Source organism: Salmo salar, chromosome ssa16, assembly GCF_905237065.1.
Source record: "Salmo salar chromosome ssa16, Ssal_v3.1, whole genome shotgun sequence".
Classification (NCBI taxonomy): domain Eukaryota; kingdom Metazoa; phylum Chordata; class Actinopteri; order Salmoniformes; family Salmonidae; genus Salmo; species Salmo salar.
The window spans coordinates 46,858,701-46,879,454 of record NC_059457.1 but is presented as its reverse complement, the minus strand read 5'-3'; the positions used below and the strand labels follow the sequence as shown (position 1 = coordinate 46,879,454).

Here is a 20,754-nt window from a genome sequence, read left to right as displayed (position 1 = left end):
CTGTTTAGCTATAAGAATAGACTACATCATTGTAAGGCCAGCTAAATAATAATGATAACCATAATTGGCATGGTAGGTTACCAGGTGTAAGCTATGCTGTTTCAATTGAGGTTTTTCATGCAAACCTCTCGTGTGAATATTGAATATCTGGCCCAAGAGACACTTGTTAGAGATAATTGATTGACAGTGTTCTGAGTGTTGTTAAATGCATTAACTTAAGAGTTTGATCCAAATTACAGAGTATTCATTAATTATCATTGTTGCACAATATAATATTATCAGAAATACATTCAGAAGACCAATGTTATTAATTGTACATGTCGCATTCATTTATTCAAATTCATGAATGATTTTAGCATGCACTGTTTAGTTATTCCTCCGTCATAAAAGGTGAAGATATTAGTCAAAACAAACACGGCCTAATAGTATTTTTCTCAAGTCAACATCCTCACTGATATGATTTTAAATACGCCCCATTGCTCTATAATTAATTTTGGACTAAGCCTTGGAGCATTTTACAAGGCACATGGGATGTTTTCCTTTCAAATTTACCGCTTAGCCTATATTTCAGTGCATATCCATTCTCAATAGGCCTATAAGACCAACAACAAAAAATGTCCTCCCATTTGCCCTCGATAAAACGTCAAATAATAATGAATAATTGTATAAATAATGGTTAGGGGGCCGCAACTGCGCGCCCTTATCTCCGGTCACCACATTGCACCGGTGTTCAGCTCGTTCCCCACACTAAACGCCACACTGGACATGATGTGGAATTATATAAAACCTCACTTCCAGTTTCCACACAGTACTTCAGTGAATCTAAAACCTCAGACATGGACGACCCTCGACAAAATGGCTCCACACATACTCTATCAACAACACTCCGGCTATGGTAAGGACAACACACCCAAATAGGCATTATCAAGTCATATTTGTTGTTGGTGTGGATATGTTATCTGTAATGGAAATATAGAAAATGGTTTATCATTGTTCGTTCCTATTTCGGATTGACAAATGCAGGCCAATTTGTTTCTCGGTCAAGGTACACCAGTTAGCCTATCGATTTGGCGTTCACTTTATCTACCAATATAATAGGCTTCGATATTTTCCTTTTTTATTCGTTTAGCAACATATCCTCAGTCAATTTCCACTATCCACATACTTTGGGAAGGCTATAGGCTAAGAATAATTTGTGGATGATAATTTCATTCTGATATAGGTTACTGAGCAATAGCCTAAATATATTTAGAATATATTCGTTATGTAGGCCCAGTCTAAAGATGTTATTAATCCCTACATCTTTATAGGCCATTGTGAAACAGAAAATGACCACTCTCTTTCTGTAGAAATATGTGAAGCTAAGGTCTATCTACATAGTTTGGCTATGGAATGAAAAGGTTTTCGCCTTACATTTTGTGCACTCTAAAACCTGATTCAATTAGGTTGAAACGTTCAAAACCATAGGTTAATAATGAATGATATCCTAACATAAACGTCGCAAAAACGTACTGTATACCCTGTTCTTTTCATTACATTTTAAGCGCACGAGCTATAACCAAAACAATATTGGTTGTGAAAAAAACTACACTTATTCCTTTAGCAGCATGGGAAGAAATAACATTTTGCAGCATGGAAGAAATACATTTAATTTGAAACTAAGTTATGCTCAAGCAACAAAGTAAGAATATATAAAATAAAATACATTCAAAAGAATAAGACAATGAACGAAGAATTATGAGCTCAATTGAAAAATATGTGCTCAAGAGTGGCAGAGGTTATCATTGCAACTTAATTTGAGTGTGGTATAGGCTGCTATATTATAACGATAATGATCCAGTGAAAGACAAAGGCTAATTATATTGATGTTTAGTTTAGTGGACCCATGTATGTGAAATGTTATGTTGTCTATTGTATTTTGTCTAAGTCTATTGTCTGTAATAGACATTAAAAGGAAGCGTTATCTCTGCGTGGACATTTAAAAAAATATATACATATTTTATTTTAGACAATTGTCTTAAAAAAAACAATTAAAATATACATATTTTTTAAATGTCCATGCAGAGATATCGCCTCCGTTTAACGGCGCGACGACTGTTGGGCAAATGCAACAATGTGGAAGAATGATTAGGACCCCTCCCTGTAAAACTTGTGCGTTATCAGAATTGTTATCCACCCTGCCAGTTAATAGTAGCTTATAAAGTCAGGGTCACGTGAACGTCGAGTACCAGTTAGAACAAAGCCCGGTAGCCTACGCTCCATTATTTCTAATGTACAGGCCAACTAGAACAACAACTGTTTTAAAAACACATATTCAAAAACCGAGGCTTTAATACTATTCTCTAAAGTAGTAGCCATGTCATGTGATATGATAATTCCCATCTGATGGACTACAAGAGTGCAGTTAAAATAGTTAATTGTATTATAGCCTGTAATTGACAAGGGCAGCAGTAATACTACAGTGTGTTGAAACAGTTAAACACATTGATAGTATAGGCCTATGCACCCACCTCTAGACCAAGAACAAATGAATGGATGCAGCTGTCTGTCTGCTGATTTGGTTGATGAGTTGGCGCGCGCGGGATTGACAGTACTGGAGCCGCAGTGTCGCGAGCGCAGGAGTCTGCATTTTTGTATACAACTATAAACTATAGTTTATTCATTACAACATTTGTATATTCATAACAATAAAGCATAAACATAAAAGCTATCTTGTTTTTGCAGGTGACATCAAGGATTAATATCGCCAGATGAGTGGGGTCTTTTCGACGCTCAACTCAGTCAATCTCGGATAAGCCTACAATTAAGCCTTTGCGTTTTTACTAGGCTATTTCATGCATTTTTACGCACGGTCGAATCTATCGAATAACCGTTGAAATGATGGAAAAACTGAAACCAGAACTTAGGCATCTCAGTCCTATGGTCAATGAGTGCAAGTCCCCACAGCACGACAGCCTGACTACTTCCATAACAGGTCGTGTCAGTGGGGAGGGGGGCGAAGCTGTTAGCGAGACACAGGAAAACACGACGGCGGCGTCGGGGGACTCAGCTGAGAGGAAGCGCGTCCCCAGGGAGCACTGCAACGGGACTATCTTCATTAATGGCGTTGCCAAGGAAACGGCGTACCACAGCGAGCTAAAAAAGTTAGTACCGGTTATCGAATTGGCCAGGGGAGGAGGGTCGGTGGATATAAAAGCTAGGGAGCAGACGGCAGACATTAACCACAAGGTACAGACCACGGAGCTGTGCAGACCGCCGATACCGCCACTGGCTTCCCGGGACCCGTTGTTGAGCGAAACTCGAATGGTGCAGTTGAGCCCGCTCGCCTTCCCTCTCCCTGCACGAGCGATGCTGTACAGTAACTTTGCTCAACCACTCGCCACCATGAACAGGTAAGGCATACTAACCGTTTGGAAATGTTTTATGTCCAAATGATGTCCGTGGTCTTGAGATGTTTATGCTGTGGGCCAGCGCAATTATTGTTGGATATGTTTTGTATTTATGTAGCCTAGGCCTATCCCAAGTTTAGGCCTGAAATGTGCATTCCGATTTAAATTGTTTTCATTATTATTATGATTATTGTCTATTAAATAATGGTAATAATAATGATGATTCGTGTTATTATAAAAGCTTTGCCTCTTCCATTTCTTACTTTGGCAAATGGAAATGCGTAGGCCTATATTAACTGTCATAGTTATGTCCAACAATATCACCAGTATAAAAGTCTATAGATATATTAATGTGTGGTCTAATTTCACACTTCTTTCTCTAGTGGCTACGGTAGCGAGACGGAACAGTATGGCATGTACCCCAGCCATCGGATCAAACGACGACCTGCGCCTTATGAGATTGAAATCAACGATGATAATGGTAAGAGTATTTTAGATTTTAATAATTATGTCTAGGAGTTTCTGGACAATAGTCATTTTAAAGAGAAAAGCTGCATCAGGAGAAAAGCTGCATCATGCAGAAAAGCTGCATCAGGAATACAGAGACTGACCACTTGTAAAGTGCTAAGGCACTGCATCAAGTCTAACTGTCATACCATCAAAGTGTGGTTTAACACAGAAAGCTGACATCTGGGTTGGTGGTCATTAGACCGAAGGAAAGGGCATTCAGGGAATGACAAACACAGGTTCTGGAAGGCTGCAGTGCAGGCTTTTGTTCCAGCCCAGCTCTAACACATCTGATTCAGCTATACTGTACATACTGCTGGTGTATGCAGACAGTGTATTATCCTCTCCTCCTCTCCCTCTCAGGCTCGCAGCCCAAAATTGTGCGGCGGATCTTCACCAACAGCCGTGAGCGTTGGCGCCAGCAGAACGTGAATGGAGCATTCGCTGACCTCCGCCAGCTCATCCCCACCCACCCACCCGACAAGAAGCTCTCCAAGAACGAGATCCTCCGACTGGCCATGAAGTACATCAACTTCCTGGCCAAGCTACTGGACGACCAGGAAGGTGTGGTGGGGGGCGGCAACGGCAGCGGTGCTGAGGGGGCCTGGGCTCCCGAGGGCCATGAGGAGAGCCTGGTCCGGGAGGAGCTCCTCCAGGGCATGCTGTCATCCAGCAACTCCAGCTGCGGGAGTCTTCTGGGCGGGGATGGGAGTCCCGACAGCTACACCGAGGACCAGGACTCGTATGTCGAGTCTCGAACGCAAACCTCCAGGGTTCTCCATCCTCACTCTGGACTCCATATGGATGAACGCAACCACAGATGACTCAGCATTTTCCCTAAGTAGAGAAGAAAAGAGACGATGTGAGAAGCAGGAGGTTGGCGATTTGGAGCATTTTTCCACCTGGGTAGAGAGGTGTCAATAGGGTGTGTAGAATGGCGATGCATTTGAGTTGTGTACAGATTTGCTCTTTCTCTTCTTCCTGTTTTGCTCAATGGCTCTGTCTGTTATTGGCCAATCCAGAGGAGGGTGTGTTCTCTGGTGGAACATGAGACTTTGTCCCAGCTGCTGTTGTAAGCAGGTGATGGATTTGGAAGTCATGAAAGTACAAACTAAGATGAAAACGAAGAAAATATTTAAAAATAGTGAAGGTGTTTCTGGAAAAAGGCATGAAATCGCAAAATGGTACCTTTCTTGTCTGAGGTGAAAGTTTGTTTAGGTACACTGCTTGTCTCTAAACAAGAATGAGAACTGTGTTCTTAAGTACTACAGACTACTAAATGTAAGTGATTTGTCTTCATCTTCGGGCCTGCTAAAGTTATTTTGAGTTCCTTTAGAACCTAACATTTGGGGTTTATCAAATAATAACATCCAGACCTGAAGTCCAGAAATGGTTTTCTTGAAGATCACCTCATTAGTTGTTGGATGGCACAGTTAATCCCCAAGCACAAATAGTTATTCAGTGAGATAACTGATAATAACCGATAATCGGTCAAGACAAAAAAAGTGTGAGATCTCAGTGTGGCTGTCAATGTTGGGAGAAGAACAAAATGTTTAAAAGTCTACTTGTTAATGTGATATTCACATAAACCACATGGTTGCAATATTTACCATACAGAATGAAATTGAGATCATAAGTACGACGCACATGCACACACACACACACACACACACACACACACACACACACACACACACACACCATTCGAAGTTAACTGAGAGCCAAAACAAAGGAGGAAATCATTCGTATCCAATAACAGAAGAATAAAACAACATTATATTGTCTCTGTATCAAAAGCTATTTAAAGACAGGTACAAGCATTCCACTCTAAGTGTACATAAAACAGATCATGGAAAAATATTTTAACTGCTTCTTTCCCTGTCAGATTTTTTCACATTCACTTCTTTCATTTATCATTTATTGATAACATTCATAAAGTAAGTGTTTTACCACTGTATTTAACATAATGTACATGCTATTTCAGCAGACTATTGAGTAACCAGAATTGGTACCTTTTAATTCTATGATGTATTAAATATAAAGGGTTATTTTTTTTGTGTGTGATATTTTGTAGGATAAAACCTTTCCATCTATAAATACATGCAATGTTATATCTCAGAGAATTGTATGAAACCACAAAATAAAAAATGGAGAAAAAGAACTTGACAAATGTGTGCTGTTGTGCGAATCATTTCCAATTCATGTTATATTTGTCCGTCGTCTATTAGATAAGTGGGTCTATTTTACTTGAAACATTTCTGAAAAATACAAGTACTAAAACCAACCATAGAACTCCATATAGAATCATAGTGAATTATAGGATCTCTGTGGGTAGACCCCTCACAGGAAGATGCTTCCCATTTTTGAATTAGAGGCCTGTCTGCAATCTGCATGGGCAGTAGTTTGTAAACAAAGACATGGTGTAAACATTGTTCAGTGCATGAGTTTGATTGAATTCCAGTATATTTCAATGGCAGTAGTTTAATTTATGCCTACTCCAAACTGGTTTTCAAATAGAGATACAGTACATGGAAGGAATTGGTATGAGGAAGGAATTGTATTTATTATTATAATTTTTGTTGTTGTTGACCCCAACCCCCAAAACTATCCATTAAAAATGCCAATCGTATTTCAACCCATTTTTAGGGCAGTTCCCACCATTTGAAATTCCAATCCCTAAAGATGACCATGGCCTATCATCATTGAATAATCCATCCACAGACAGACCCCACAATCAGGATGGATGTCTCTTCAGATGAGATGCAATGGGTCCAATGTAACCTCCGTGTTCCCACCATATGAATTGACCACTATTGTTATTATCCACTAATACGATTGAGATAGAGTGGAAGGTATTTAAGGGGGCACTGGGGAGCAGTATGTCATTACAGCTCTATGATGAGTGGAGCGATGGTGTGGATGACTGATAAGAATCACAGCCAATGAAAAAGCCATCGGAGACGGAGAGGTTAGGGTACTGGTCCCGTAGGGAATGAAGGGGTGTGTGTGAAATAATGACGCATCACCAGTTCCCATCTCGGTCTACGGGCATCATTTTAATTTCAGGGGAACATGAGAAAAGAGCCTAATGGTTAGAAGCAGAGATATACCGTCTCTTTATATATGGCTCTGATTGTAAGAAAACGAGTATATCACACAAAATGTGAGCATGTGGGTAAATATTATATGTGTATATGTGGGTAAATATTATATGTGTATATGTGGGTAAATATTATATGTGTATATTTAAGCAATAAGGCCAGAGGGAGTGTGGTATATGGCCAATGGCTGTTGTTAAGTACGACACAACGCGGAGTGCCTGGACACAGCCCTTAGCCGTGGTATAATAGATATATATCACAAACCCCCGTGGTGTGTTATTAATATTATAAACTGGTTACCAACAAAATTAGAGCAGTAAAAATAAATATTTTGTCAAACCCATGGTATACGGTCTGATATACCACGTCTTTCAGCCAATCAGCATTCAGAGCTCGAACCATCCAGTTCATAAGTAGGTATATATTATGTGTATATGTGGGTATATATCATGTGTGTATATGTGGTTATATATTATGTATGTATATGTGGGTATATGTTATGTGTGTATATGTGGGTACATATTATGTGTGTATATGTGGTTATATATTATGTGTGTATATGTGGGTATATATCATGTATGTATATGTGGTTATATATTATGGGTGTATATGTGGGTTTATATTATGTAGGTATATGTGGGTTTATATTATGTGTGTATATGTGGTTATATATTATGTGTGTATATGTGGGTACATATTATGTGTGTATATGTGGGTACATATTATGGGTGTATATGTGGGTTTATATTATGTGTGTATATGTGGGTATATATTATGGGTGTATATGTGGGTATATATTATGTGTGTATATGTGGTTATATATTATGTGTGTATATGTGGGTTTATATTATGTGTGTATATGTGGGTTTATATTATGTGTGTATATGTGGGTTTATATTATGTAGGTATATGTGGGTATATATTATGTGTGTATATATGGGTATATATTATGTGTGTATATGTGGGTTTATATTATGTAGGTATATGTGGGTATATATTATGTGTGTATACATGGGTATATATTATGTGTGTATATGTGGGTATATATTATGTAGGTATATGTGGGTTTATATTATGTATGTATATGTGGTGGGTATATATTATGGGTGTATATGTGGGTTTATATTATGTATGTATATGTGGTGGGTATATATTATGGGTGTATATGTGGGTATATATTATGGGTATATATTATGGGTGTATATGTGGGTTCATATTATGTGTGTATATGTAGGTATATATTATGTATGTATATGTGGGTATATATTATGGGTGTATATGTGGGTATATATTATGGGTATATATTATGGGTGTATATGTGGGTTCATATTCTGTGTGTATATGTAGGTATATATTATGTATGTATATGTGGGTATATATTATGGGTATATATTATGGGTGTATATGTGGGTTCATATTATGTGTGTATATGTAGGTATATATTATTTATGTATATTTGGGTATATATTATGGGTGTATATGTGGGTATATATTATGGGTATATATTATGGGTGTATATGTGGGTTCATATTCTGTGTGTATATGTAGGTATATATTATGTATGTATATGTGGGTATATATTATGGGTGTATATGTGGGTATATATTATGGGTGTACATGTGGTTATATATTATGTATGTATATGTGGGTATATATTATGTGTGCATATGTGGGTATATATTATGTGTGTATATGTGGGTACATATTATGTGTGTATATGTGGGTATATATTATGTGTGTATATGTGGGTACATATTATGTCTGTATATGTGGGTTTATATTATGGGTGTATATGTGGGTTTATATTATGGGTGTATATGTGGGTATATATTATGTGTGTATATGTGGGTTTATATTATGTGTGTATATGTGGGTACATATTATGTGTGTATATGTGGGTACATATTATGGGTGTATATGTGGGTATATATTATGTATGTATATGTGGGTACATATTATGGGTGTATATGTGGTTATATATTCTTCGTTAGGAATGACTACATTGGCCTCATACTGCACATTAAGGACCCAGATTAAGACTAGTCCACAATTTAAAGGCACTTTCAATAGAGATTTTCCATTAGGAATCATTTTCAGTCCAGGACTAGGTTTAATCTGTATGTCCAGGGAACTGGCCCTTAAGGAAGTAATGACACAAATACACAGTGAGGGGGAGGTGCTACATCACCCCAGTATTTACACAGCAATTGATTCAAATGTTTTTTCCCGCATCAATCTACACACAATACCCCATAATGACAAAGCAAAAACAGGTTTTTAGAAATGTTTGCAAATGGATAAAAAAACAAAACAGAAATATCACATTTACATAAGAATTCAGATCCTTTACTCAGTACTTTGTTGAAGCACCTTTGGCAGTGATTACAGCCTCGAGTCTTCTTGGATATGACGCTACAAGCGTGGCACACCTGTATTTGGGAAGTTTCTGCCATTCTTCTCTGCAGATCCTCTCAAGCTCTTTCAGTTGGATGGGGAGCGTCACTGCACAGCTATTTTCAAGTCTCTCCAGAGAATTTTGATCGAGTTCAAGTCCGAGCTCTGGCTGGGACACTCAAGGACATTCAGAGACTTGTCCCAAAGCCACTCCTGCATTGTCTTGGCTGTGTGCTTAGGGATGTTGTCCTTTTGGAAGGTGAACATTTGCCCCCAGTCAGGTCCTGAGCGCTCTGGAGCAGGTTTTCATCAAGGACCTCTCTGTACTTTGCTCCACCTCTCTACCATAAATATGAAGGCCTGATTGGTGGAGTGCTGCAGAGATGGTTGTCCTTCTGGAAGGTTCTCCCATCTCCACAGAGGGACTCTGGAGCTCTGTCAGAGTGACCATCGAGTTCTTGGTCACCTCCCTGACCAAGGCCCTTCTCCCCTGATTGCTCAGTTTGGCCGGGCGGCCAGCTCTAGGAAGAGTCTCGGTGGTTCCAAACGTCTTCCATTTAAAAATGATTGAGGCCACTGTGTTCTTGGGGCCCTTCAATGCTGCAGACATTTTTTGGTACCCTTCCCCAGATCTGTGCCTCGACACAATCCTGCCTTCGACCTCACGGCTTAGTTTTTGCTCTGACATGCACTGTCAACTGTGGGGCCTTATATAGACAGATGTGTGCATTTCCAAATCATGTCCAATCAATTGAATTTACCACAGTTGGACTCCAATCAAGTTGTAGAAACATCTCAAGGATGATCAATGGAAACAGGATGCACCATACTGTAGCTACATTTCGAGTCTCATAGTGAAGTGCCTGTATTACATTGTAATACGTTTTCTAACATTTCTTAAAAAACATTTTTGCTTTGTCATTATGGGATATTGTGTGTAGATTGATGAGGATTTTTATTTTATTTAATCCATTTTAGAATAAGGCTGTAATGTAACAAAATGTGGAAAAAGTCAAGGGTTGTGAATACTTTCCAAATGCACTGTATGTATAGAAATGAATTTAGTCTAATGTGCAATGGAATATTTATAGGCACTGTACACACACACACACACACGCACGCACACACAATGAATGTCATATCTTTATACTTGCAACAGCGATCCAACAATATTAATTACAGATCTGTGCTACACTTATCTACCAATTATGTATTGCTTTCAGGGTAACACTCAGAATAAGGCCTTCCAGATATGAACAATCCATCAGCCCCATCCACAAAAACCACTCTGGTGTATATCCACCCATTGATTAAATATGTTCATTTCACATTCATGTCTTTATGTCCACTCAAGCGTATTGAGTATGAGAGTGAGTTTCCTCCATTGAAATAATGGATTAAATCGAGACACTTTAACTCAGCGAAATCACAGCGGATTCTTGTCCCTTTTTAACTCTTAGAATCCTTCTCCCATAAGAAGACAGTGAGAGAGCAGTCAGAGCAGCCAGGAGCCAATCTGGTTATGCGTTCCAAATGGCACCCTATTGCCTATATAGTGCACTACTTTTGACCAGAGCCCTATGGGCCCGTGTCAATAGTAGTACACTAAATAGGTTGCCATTAGGGCCTTTCAAACAAAGACCAGTGTTACAGACAGATAACAAAATTTTATGGCTGGAGATAACTAGATAGACAGGGGGAGAAATCAATTAAAGACCCCTCCCTCCCTTCCTCCTTCAATCCCTCCCTCCTTCCTCCCATCCCTCCCTCCCTCCATCCTCCCATCCCTCTCTCCCTCCCTCCCTCCCTCCTCCCATCCCTCCCTCCCTCCTCCCATCCCTCCATCCTCCCATCCCTCCCTCCCATCCCTCTCTCTCTCCCTCCCTCCTCCCATCCCTCCTTCCCTGCCTCTGTGTGTGGTTGATGGGATGGATGGGATGGGCCATATGGGAGTTGTGCTGTCTCCAGAGAACAGAACTGAAGGCTGGTTCTCAGCAGGTAACGGGACAGTGGGGAGAGACGCGGCTACTGGCTCTCAGGGTCGCTATCTGACATCATTGCCAACCTACTCCCCTGAGGTGTGTGTGAGGGAGAGAGAGAAAGAGAGAGGGGAAGGAAGGGGTGGTGTTAATGAGAGGGCGGGGTTGGCTGAAAGGGACCTGCTAATTTGGCTGGTGCTAAGGTTAGGCCAAAGCCTAGTACTGATGGACTGTATAAACTGACAGACAGACAGGCGGATGGACAGACACACACACACGCTCATCATGTGTCCCTGGAGTCCAGAGGGGGTGTGTCCACTAACCTTCCAGCACATCCCCCTTTCTGCTCTACTAATCCAGCCTTTTACATTTTCCCATCATGCCTGAAATAACAACATGCACCCATGTGAAGCCCACTGCACCAACTATACCCATGCAGGCTACAGTAACTACTGAAAGTACAAAAGTATGGCTCTGCTAAACGTCAACTTTGACTGCAAAGTCAGCTCCCTTGTTGCATTATGTCAGTCATTCAGGCGCATTGTCAAGTTCACCTTATTAGCTTTCAATAAGCTATAGTTTTCTACTAAGAAATCATCCTAGTTGTCAAGTGTCAGTGTGTGGCGGGTCGGACGAAGTCAGGCGCAGGACACAGAACTGAGTAAAAACGTAACTTTACTCGAAAATAAACCAACAATATATTCCACGCTGGGAAACACACCAGCTCACAGAAATACCGACCACTTAACAACGAACAAACACGCACAAAAACCATGGGGAAAACAGAGGGTTAAATAAAGAACATGTAATTGTGGAATTGAAACCAGGTGTGTAAAATAAAGACAAAACAAAACAAAAGGAAAATGAAAAGTGGATCGGCGATGGCTAGAAGGCCGGTGACGTCGACCGCCGAACGCCGCCCGAGCAAGGAGAGGGACCGACTCCGGCGGGAGTCGTGACGCTAGTATACAACTCTAAATCCTGTTAGAATTATAAATGAAGCTGGAGAGGGCTGTTTAACTCAGGCTAATATAGCCTACTATAAAAAATATATTCTGTCAAGTGGTAACTCCTTAGTGGGAAAAAACGGAGTTCCGTGGTTCTTTTCAACCAGAACCTCCAGTGACATATTAGAAGTGTGGTCATGAGACACTCACCAAGCCAAAGTCCTTCTTCAGAGATTACTGTTTATTCTCTAGCTTTCTGTGTGTTTCCACTGAGCTGCTATTGGAGTGTGTTTATATTGTCTACTTCCTGGTCACTATAGTGGAAAATCCCCTGTACCAAGTGTTATGTATTGAAGGGGACCTAATAAGTGAATGTTCTCTAATTATGTGTACTTTGACATTTGTAGGACAGAGAGATTCATTTGCACATCTGAAATAATAAATATATTTGCATATTTTCTGTTAATAGATGGATGGCCTACAAATGTCAATCCCTTCCCGAAATCAGCAAATAATACATGAGGTTTTAGCTATTATTACCGAATCATCCCCAGTTGTTTGTATAAGCTGGCATGGGTTAATCATTAACCGAATACTGCGCCAGGATGTGTGTTCTTTACATGCCAAAAAACACAACTGAGCTACATAGAGCAAACCTATTCCGAAGAGCTGCTCACAAGGCCAATTTGTGATCTAAAAACAACATTTTGTGGATTTTCAGAGTCAACAATGGGGAGAGATCCTACTGTGGTTATATGGCTGATGCTGACTTGGGGAGTGGTCACAGCTCAAATAGGTAAGAACTGAAAGGAATGGTTACATTTTAAGTTTATAGTAGCCTACATAAAGAAATAGCTGCCTTATGTGACTGACTGCTGTTCCAACCCACTGTTGTTAATAGAGTGGGGAGCATAAAATATAATATATATACACTACCGGTTCAAAGTTTTAGAACACCTACTCATTCAAGAGTTTTTCTTTATTTGTACTATTTTCTACATTGTAGGATAATAGTGAATATATCAAAACTATGAAATAACACATATGGAATCATGTAGTAACCAAAAAAAGTGTTAAACAAATCAAAATATATTTTTTCTTTGAGATTCTTCAAAGTAGCCACCCTTTGACTTGATGACAGCTTTGCACACATTCTCTCAATCAGCTTCATGATGTAATCACCTGGAATGCATTTCAATTAACTGGTGTGCCTTGTTAAAAGTGCATTTGTGGAATTTCTTTACTTCTTAATGTGTTTGAGCCAATCGGTTGTGTTGTGACAAGGTAGTGTGGTATACAGAAGATAGACCTATTTGGTAAAAGACCAAGTCCATATTATGGCAAGAACAGCTCAAATAAGCTAAGAGAAATGACAGTCCATCGTTACTTTAAGACATGAAGGTCAGTCAATCTGGAACATTTCAAGAACTTTGAAAGTTTCTTCAAGTGCAGTCGCAAAAACCAACAAGCGCTATGATGAAACTGGCTCTCATGAGGACCACCACAGGAAAGGAAGACCCAGAGTTACCTCTGCTGCAGAGGATAAGTTCATTAGAGTTACTAGCCTCAGAAATTGCAGCCCAAATAAATGCTTCACAGAGTTCAAGTAACAGACCAGTGGTGGAAAAAGTCTCCAATTTTCATACTTGAGTAAAAGTATAGATACCTTAATAGAAAGTTACTCAAGTAAAAGTGAAAGTAATCCGGTAAAATAGAGTAAAAGTATAAAAGTATTTGGTTTTAAATATACTTAAGTATCAAGAGTAAAAGTATAAGTGCTTTTGGTTGTCAGGAAAAATGTAAGGAGTAAAAAGTACAATCTTTTCTTTAGGAATGTAGTGAAGTAAAAGTAAAAGTTGTAAAGTAAAGTAGTTAAATAAAGTGCAGATACCCCCCAAAACTAATTAAGTACTACTTAAAAGTATTATTACTTAAGTACTTTACACCACTGTAACAGACACATCTCAAAATCAACTGTTCAAAGACTGCGTGAATCAGGCCTTCATGGTCGAATTTCTGCAAAGAAACCACTACTAAAGGACACCAATAATAAGAAGAGACTTACTTGGGCCAAGAAACATGAGCAATGGACATTAGACCGGTGGAAATCTGTCCTTTGGTCTAATGAGTCCAAATTTGAGATTTTTGGTTTCAACCGCCGTGTCTTTGTCAGACGCAGTGTAGGTGAACGGATTATCTCCATGTGTGGTTCCCACCGTGAAGCATGGATGAGGGGGTGTGATGGTGCTTTGCTGGTGACACGCTCTGTGATGTATTTAGAATTCAAGGCACACTTAACCAGCATGGCTACCACAGTATTCTGCAGTGATACGCCATCCCATCTGGTTTGCGCTTAGTGGGACTATCATTTGTTTTTCAACAGGACAATGACCCAACACACATTCAGGCTGTGTAAGGGCTATTTGACCACGAAGGAGAGTGATGGAGTGCTGCATCAGATGACCTGGTCTCCACAATCACCCGACCTCAACTCAATTGAGATGGTTTGGGATGAGTTGGACCGGAGAGTGAAGGAAAATCAGCCAACAAGTGCTCAGCATATGTGAGAACTCTTTCAAGACTGTTGGAAAAGCATTCCAGGTGAAGCTGGTTGAGAGAATGCCAAGAGTGTGAAAAGCTGTCATCAAGGCAAAGGGTGGCTACTTTGAAGAATCTCAAATATCAAATAAATGTTGATTTGTTTAACACTTTTTTGGTAACTACATTATTTCATATGTGATATTTCATAGTTTTGATGTCTTCACTGCTATTCTACAATGTAGAAAATAGTAAAAATAAAGAAAAACCCTTGAATGAGAAGGTGTGACCAAACTTTTGACCGATACTGTATATATATATTCGAATTTTCCATAATGAACCATCTATTTATTCATTTACATTTTATTTATTTTTTTACAACAAATGTTTGGCCTTTTACTTACCATTTACATGTTCCCTCCATCAGCATAATGCATGCGTAGGTTCATAGAGTTGTTTTCTCCGCTCATACAGGAGTAATAAAGGCCTAGTTCACACATTTTGTGGGGGGAAAAATGTATTTTTTATTTAGTTATATTTATCAGGGGGTGCTGCAGCATCGTTAGCACTCCGACTTCCTGTAGCTATGCGTATAGTTTTGAGAGATGAATGACACATTGCCTGGTGTTTCTTGATTCCCATCAGTTAAGAGCCATCAGCCAGAGGAGAAATGAATAGTGTCACTCAAGAGTTTATCTTGACTGCCATGTTAATAATCCCATCAACTGGGACGATAACTGAAGAGAATGAAAATCACATTATAGAACATTAGAGTGACAAGTGACAGACATACAGCATTGTCTAAATTCAACGCTTAAAGGTGCAACCTGTAAGTTACATGATCGGGAGACCCATGAGGGGAAGCACAATTGGCCCAGCGTCGTCTGGGTTAAGGGAGGGGCTTGGCCGGCTGGGATTTCCTTGTCACATCGCACACTAGCGACTCCTTGTGGCGGGCCAGGCGCCTGCAAGCTGAATGAGGTCGCCAGCTGGATGGTGTTTCTTCTGACACATTGGTGCGGCTGGCTTCCGGGTTAAGCGAGCAGTGTGTCAAGAAGCAGTGCGGCTTGGCAGGGTCGTATTTCGGAGGATGCACGGCTCTCGACCTCTGCTTCTCCAGAGTCCGTAGGGGAGTTGCAGCGATGGGACAAGACTGTAACTACCAATTGGATATCATGAAATAAAAAATAAAAATAAAAAAGTAGTGCCCTATGCAACAATTGCACCTGTAACAACATGAGGAATCAAAATGATTGATTAATTGAGCACCATTAAAGCTGCAAAATGTAACTTTTTGGGTGACATGACCAAATTCTAGTTATAGAATACTAGAATACTAGTTATAGATCTGTCACTCTCATTGAAAGCAAGTCTAAGAAGCGGTAGATCTGTTCTATGTGCTCTATTTCTATGCGTCACGTTCTTAAGTTTTGTTTTTTGTGTCTTTTACTTTCGGTTTTGTACAACAGCCTCAAATAGCTGAGAATATTAGATTTTAGTTAAGACGGTACAATGATTATCTTGTTTTGTCACAAACTGAAATTAGGCGAACTATTAGAATTTTAGCAACCAGGAAACAGCGGAGAGATTTCTGCATATTGCACCTACACACTAGTATCCAATGATGACTTCCCCCCTATGTCCTGACTCTTTAAGATAAGGTGGAGCGGGCACTGCCACAGTGGCTGACGGGCATCATAGCTGTGGCCGTGTTTCTCTTTCTCATCTTCGTGGCGTTGCTGGTCAACAAGGCCTGGTGCCAGGACTCGAGGTGAGCCAAGACACCGTGACACCTGACCATCTCCACAGTCGACACAGCTACTGTAGTAGAACAGTCAACACTGTCATAGGTTGTGTCTGAAAACGTTACATGGCGTCAAATCCTTGCTTCTTCTTGTCCTTCTTGGCCCAATTCATCATCCCACTCTCAAAGCACATTGGAGGAGAGGATCCAAGGTTCCTGTCTCGGGCGTGCTCTGCCAATGACCTACCTTTGAGAGTGAGATGAGGGATCAAGGAAAGAAGGACGGAGGAAGCGAGGAATTGACAGCTAAGGTTTTCAGACATAGCCAGGCACATCATGGTTCTAAAGTGAATAATTTAAGATGTAAAGAGTATTGGGTCTTTAGAGACCCACTTGGGCTCCTGAGTGCGCAGCGGTCTAAGGCACTGTATCTCATTGCTAGATGTGTCACTACAGATCCTGGTTCGATTCCAGGCCATATCATAACCTGCTTTGATTTTGAGTCCCATAGGGTGGCACACAATTGGCCCAGTGTCGTCCGGGTTTGGCCGGGGTAGACCGTCATTGTAAATAAGAATTTGTCCTTATATGCAGGATATTACATTCTTGGTACCATTTGAAAGGAAACACTTTGAAGTTTGTGGAAAAGTTAAAGGAATGAAGGAGAATATAATACATTAGATTAGGTAAAAGATAATACAAAGAAAAAAACAACCGTTCTTTTGTATTATTTTTTGTACCATCATCTTTGAAATTCAAGAGAAAGGACATAATGTATTATGCCAGCCCAGGTGCAATTTAGATTCTGGCCACTAGATGGCAGCAGTGTATGTGCAAGGTTTTAGACTGATCCAAGGAACCATTGCATTTCTGTTCAAAATGTTGTATCAAGACTGCCCAAATGTGCCTAATTTGTTTATTATTACCTTTTCATGTTCAAAACTGTGCACTCTCCTCAAACAATAGCATGGTATTATTTCACTGTAATAGCTGTAATTGGACAGTGCAGTTTAACATGTCCATGTCCTGGTAAATTTTCTTGTACTTACAACCTCATGCTAATCGCATTAGCCTACATTAGCTCAACCGTCCCACAGTGGACCTATCAATCCTTTAACTGACTTGCCTAGTTAAATTAAGGTTAAATAAAATAAATAAAAATACACAATTACTGGGTCTCGAGCCCAATCTCGTTTTTCCATCAGCACCCAACAACATGAGATTGACAAAACGTTATAATTGCTTCTGAATCTGAATGTAAGGGAGCGTTACTGTCTGTTTGCCATCTGTTATTGATTACATGAAGGCCAGACACCAAAGAATGTGAGTGTGGGAAGACCCCTGGGTATGCCAAGACCAATGGAGACCACTATGATACCAGCCTGGACATGTTCAGGTAAGATGCCACTTAATCGCTCTTGTTTCGTAGTCTACTTTGCTAACAGTACTGGTGACCTACAGAGAAATAATGTTGGTGTGTGTGAAATTACAGTAGGGCCTGTGTTCTAATAAGTATGTGTGTGTATATGTGTGTGTATATGTATGTGTGTGTGTGTGTGTGTGTGTGTGTGTGTGTGTGTGTGTGTGTGTGTGTGTGTGTGTGTGTGTGTGTGTGTGTGTGTGTGTGTGTGTGTGTGTGTGTGTGTGTGTGTGAGACCCACAGGAGCAGAGATCACGAGGGTGCATATGAGAACATGGACCTTGAAGGTATTGAGGACAAAGTCACTGTCATGTGACCAATGAGAACCAATAGAAGCCACCAATCTGTGGTTTGTCGTGGACACGCACACATAGTTTCAGAGACATGCAAAAGCAATTTACCAAGAGCACTCCAAGCAAGTCGCAAAAAGTTTCAAGACCAGTAGATTTCCATTAAAGTGAATCTTAGAGTGTAGAATCTTGTCCAACAACTATTTGTGATTTGTTTAAATAGCTACAGTACATATGGGCCTAATGTGTGATAGAACTCTTTCCTGCAGTCAAAGGATCAGATCCCCATCTAGTGGCCTCATGGGTGGAATGTTATTCATATTTTCATAATTTCATAACAGATTATTTTTTATTTTTTTTAAAGAAAATCTGGTGTTTCTATTTCAAATAATTTTGTTATACTGTATTTCAGTCTTCTGTGATGTATATAAAGTGTAATATTGGGGTGCAAACTCAAAATGTAAGACATTACAACTCTATGTCTGGTATGGTAGAGGTGTCTTCTTTTTATAAGCCCATAATCATGTGTGTGAGGTGTATACTTTTGCTTCAAAGTAGATTTGTTTAAGACTACCAAGAAACACTCTGTGACTCTGATTTAGCCCACTGAAGTATTAATATACAGACATGAAAAATAAAAGGAACAATCCTCATAACAATGGAAGCAATTGAGATATTCCTTAACAGTGTATCAATGAGACATGGTAGAATGACTTATTAAAATACATTCATTTTAAGGACTGAACAGCCACACTTGAAGATCAGAGGGAGGACATGGTGGAAATGGTTGTGGTCCCTTGTATTTAATAAAACATCATCAAACAATTAATCAGAATTCATAAAGAGCATCAATGTAGGAACACACTCAGTACACACATTTAAAGATACGACTTGCAATTGTGATCATAGACAATATATTTTTCATACAATTTCTTCTATAGGTATACAGTGCATTCGGAAAGTATTCAGACCCCTTGACTTTATCCACATTTTGTTACGTTACGGCCTTATTCTATAATGGATTACATTTAAAAAAGTTTTTTTTTGTGTGTGTAGATTGATGAGGGAAAAAAACGATTTAATACATTTTAGAATAAAGCTGTAATGTAACAAAATGTGGAAAAAGTCAAGGGGCCTGAATACTTTCTGAATGCACTGTATATACTGTATATACACATTTTTACAGCATAGCTTGTCACATGTGGACATATGAAAGGTGGATTGTTTCTTTGGATTTGAAAATGCGATCCAACGATCAATGAGGTGAATTAAGATGTTTTCTGTGGCGCTAAGGTCGAGCAGTCAGTTCATCTGTGGCATCATAAGACGGAAATATTGGGAGTTACAGGATCATCATCAGTACAACTGCTGATGAACACACACACACACACAAGGCCAGAGAAAAGCTAAAATTCAACAGTAGATGGAGAAATCACAGGAGGAGAGGGAGAGCAGTGAGTGGCCGGATGTGTGCATTTAAAGGGATTGAGCATTAAGACTTGACAGCACTAGGCTCTCACAGAGAATATGATAAATACCCACTGTCTACTCTATCACATCAGAGACTTATGGCACAGCAGTAGTTCCCTTAAGAGGCACCACATTGCACTAGTAGTACACTTCCTCTAAATCCTAGGACCACTTCTGAGTATTCAGGGCGCACATTTAAGACACAGCCTACAACTAGATATTGCAACCAGATTGCACTTCAACTTAATTTTTTTACCTTTATTTAACTAGGCAAGTCAGTAAAGAACAAATTCTTATTTACAATGACAGCCTAGGAGCAGTGGGTTAACTGCCTTGTTCAGGGGCAGAACAACAGATTTGTACCTTGTCAGCTCGGGGATTTGATCTAGCAACCTTTCAGTTACTGGCCCAACACTCTAACCACTAGGCTACCTGCCACCTTTTAACTGAGACGGGCATGGTTTGATAGTTAATATGCAGGGTTAATATACAGTGTCGACCAGGATCGTATTCATTAGGGCACAGCGTAGCAAAATGTTTTTTCATTCAGTGCAGGTAGTCCCTCCTTGTTTCAGACCATTTTTCCTAGTTTGGTGCCTAAAGAACACTACCCCTGGGGGATCTCAAAGTGTTTTGGAGGAGCATGTTGTCACTTCCTGTGAGTGTGGAGTGGTTTACGGGAGACAGACGAAGGGCTCAGAGAGAAACAGGATATCCTGTCATTGTTGGACGTGGCAAGCTTCTCACCACTGGACAGGACAGTGTAAAGCCACAGACACACATGGGTCGTATTCATTAATGCACACTGTAGCAAAATGTGTTTTCTTCGCAAAAACAAAAACAAGCGTATCTTACTGGACAAGTTCAGTTTGTCCCTTCCTGTTTCAGACCATTTTCTTCCATTTGGTGCCTAATGAATACGGCCCTGCTATATGATGATTAACATATCTCATTACAAGAAACTAATGGATCATT

General features: G+C 39.8%; 2 protein-coding genes across 2 annotated transcripts; both read left to right on the top strand.

Annotated features, from left to right (window-relative positions):
- Nucleotides 1-704: 704 nt before the first annotated feature.
- On the top strand, nucleotides 705-6,062 carry LOC106574039 (T-cell acute lymphocytic leukemia protein 1 homolog). Its single transcript, XM_014149554.2, has 4 exons — nucleotides 705-895; nucleotides 2,725-3,392; nucleotides 3,773-3,870; nucleotides 4,260-6,062. Exons 2-4 carry the CDS (start codon nucleotides 2,878-2,880, stop codon nucleotides 4,718-4,720), a joined length of 1,074 nt encoding a protein of 357 aa, XP_014005029.1. The 5' UTR covers nucleotides 705-895; nucleotides 2,725-2,877; the 3' UTR covers nucleotides 4,721-6,062.
- A 6,868-nt stretch (nucleotides 6,063-12,930) lies between these two features.
- LOC106574040 (PDZK1-interacting protein 1-like) lies at nucleotides 12,931-18,968 on the top strand. The gene is made up of 4 exons (XM_014149555.2): nucleotides 12,931-13,113; nucleotides 16,512-16,626; nucleotides 17,906-17,995; nucleotides 18,263-18,968. The coding sequence occupies exons 1-4, from the start codon at nucleotides 13,047-13,049 to the stop codon at nucleotides 18,333-18,335; spliced, it is 345 nt and encodes a 114-aa protein (XP_014005030.1). The 5' UTR covers nucleotides 12,931-13,046; the 3' UTR covers nucleotides 18,336-18,968.
- Nucleotides 18,969-20,754: the final 1,786 nt, after the last annotated feature.

Excerpts from the sequence above, each read along its gene's own strand:
- LOC106574039 (XM_014149554.2), top strand. The coding sequence starts at position 2,878 with ATGATGGAAAAACTGAAACCAGAACTTAGGCATCTCAGTCCTATGGTC. Across the intron at positions 3,393-3,772 it reads CCACTCGCCACCATGAACAG|TGGCTACGGTAGCGAGACGG; the intron begins GTAAGGCATACT and ends TTCTTTCTCTAG. Across the intron at positions 3,871-4,259 it reads TGAAATCAACGATGATAATG|GCTCGCAGCCCAAAATTGTG; the intron begins GTAAGAGTATTT and ends TCTCCCTCTCAG.
- LOC106574040 (XM_014149555.2), top strand. The coding sequence starts at position 13,047 with ATGGGGAGAGATCCTACTGTGGTTATATGGCTGATGCTGACTTGGGGA. Across the intron at positions 13,114-16,511 it reads AGTGGTCACAGCTCAAATAG|ATAAGGTGGAGCGGGCACTG; the intron begins GTAAGAACTGAA and ends TGACTCTTTAAG. Across the intron at positions 16,627-17,905 it reads GCCTGGTGCCAGGACTCGAG|GCCAGACACCAAAGAATGTG; the intron begins GTGAGCCAAGAC and ends GATTACATGAAG.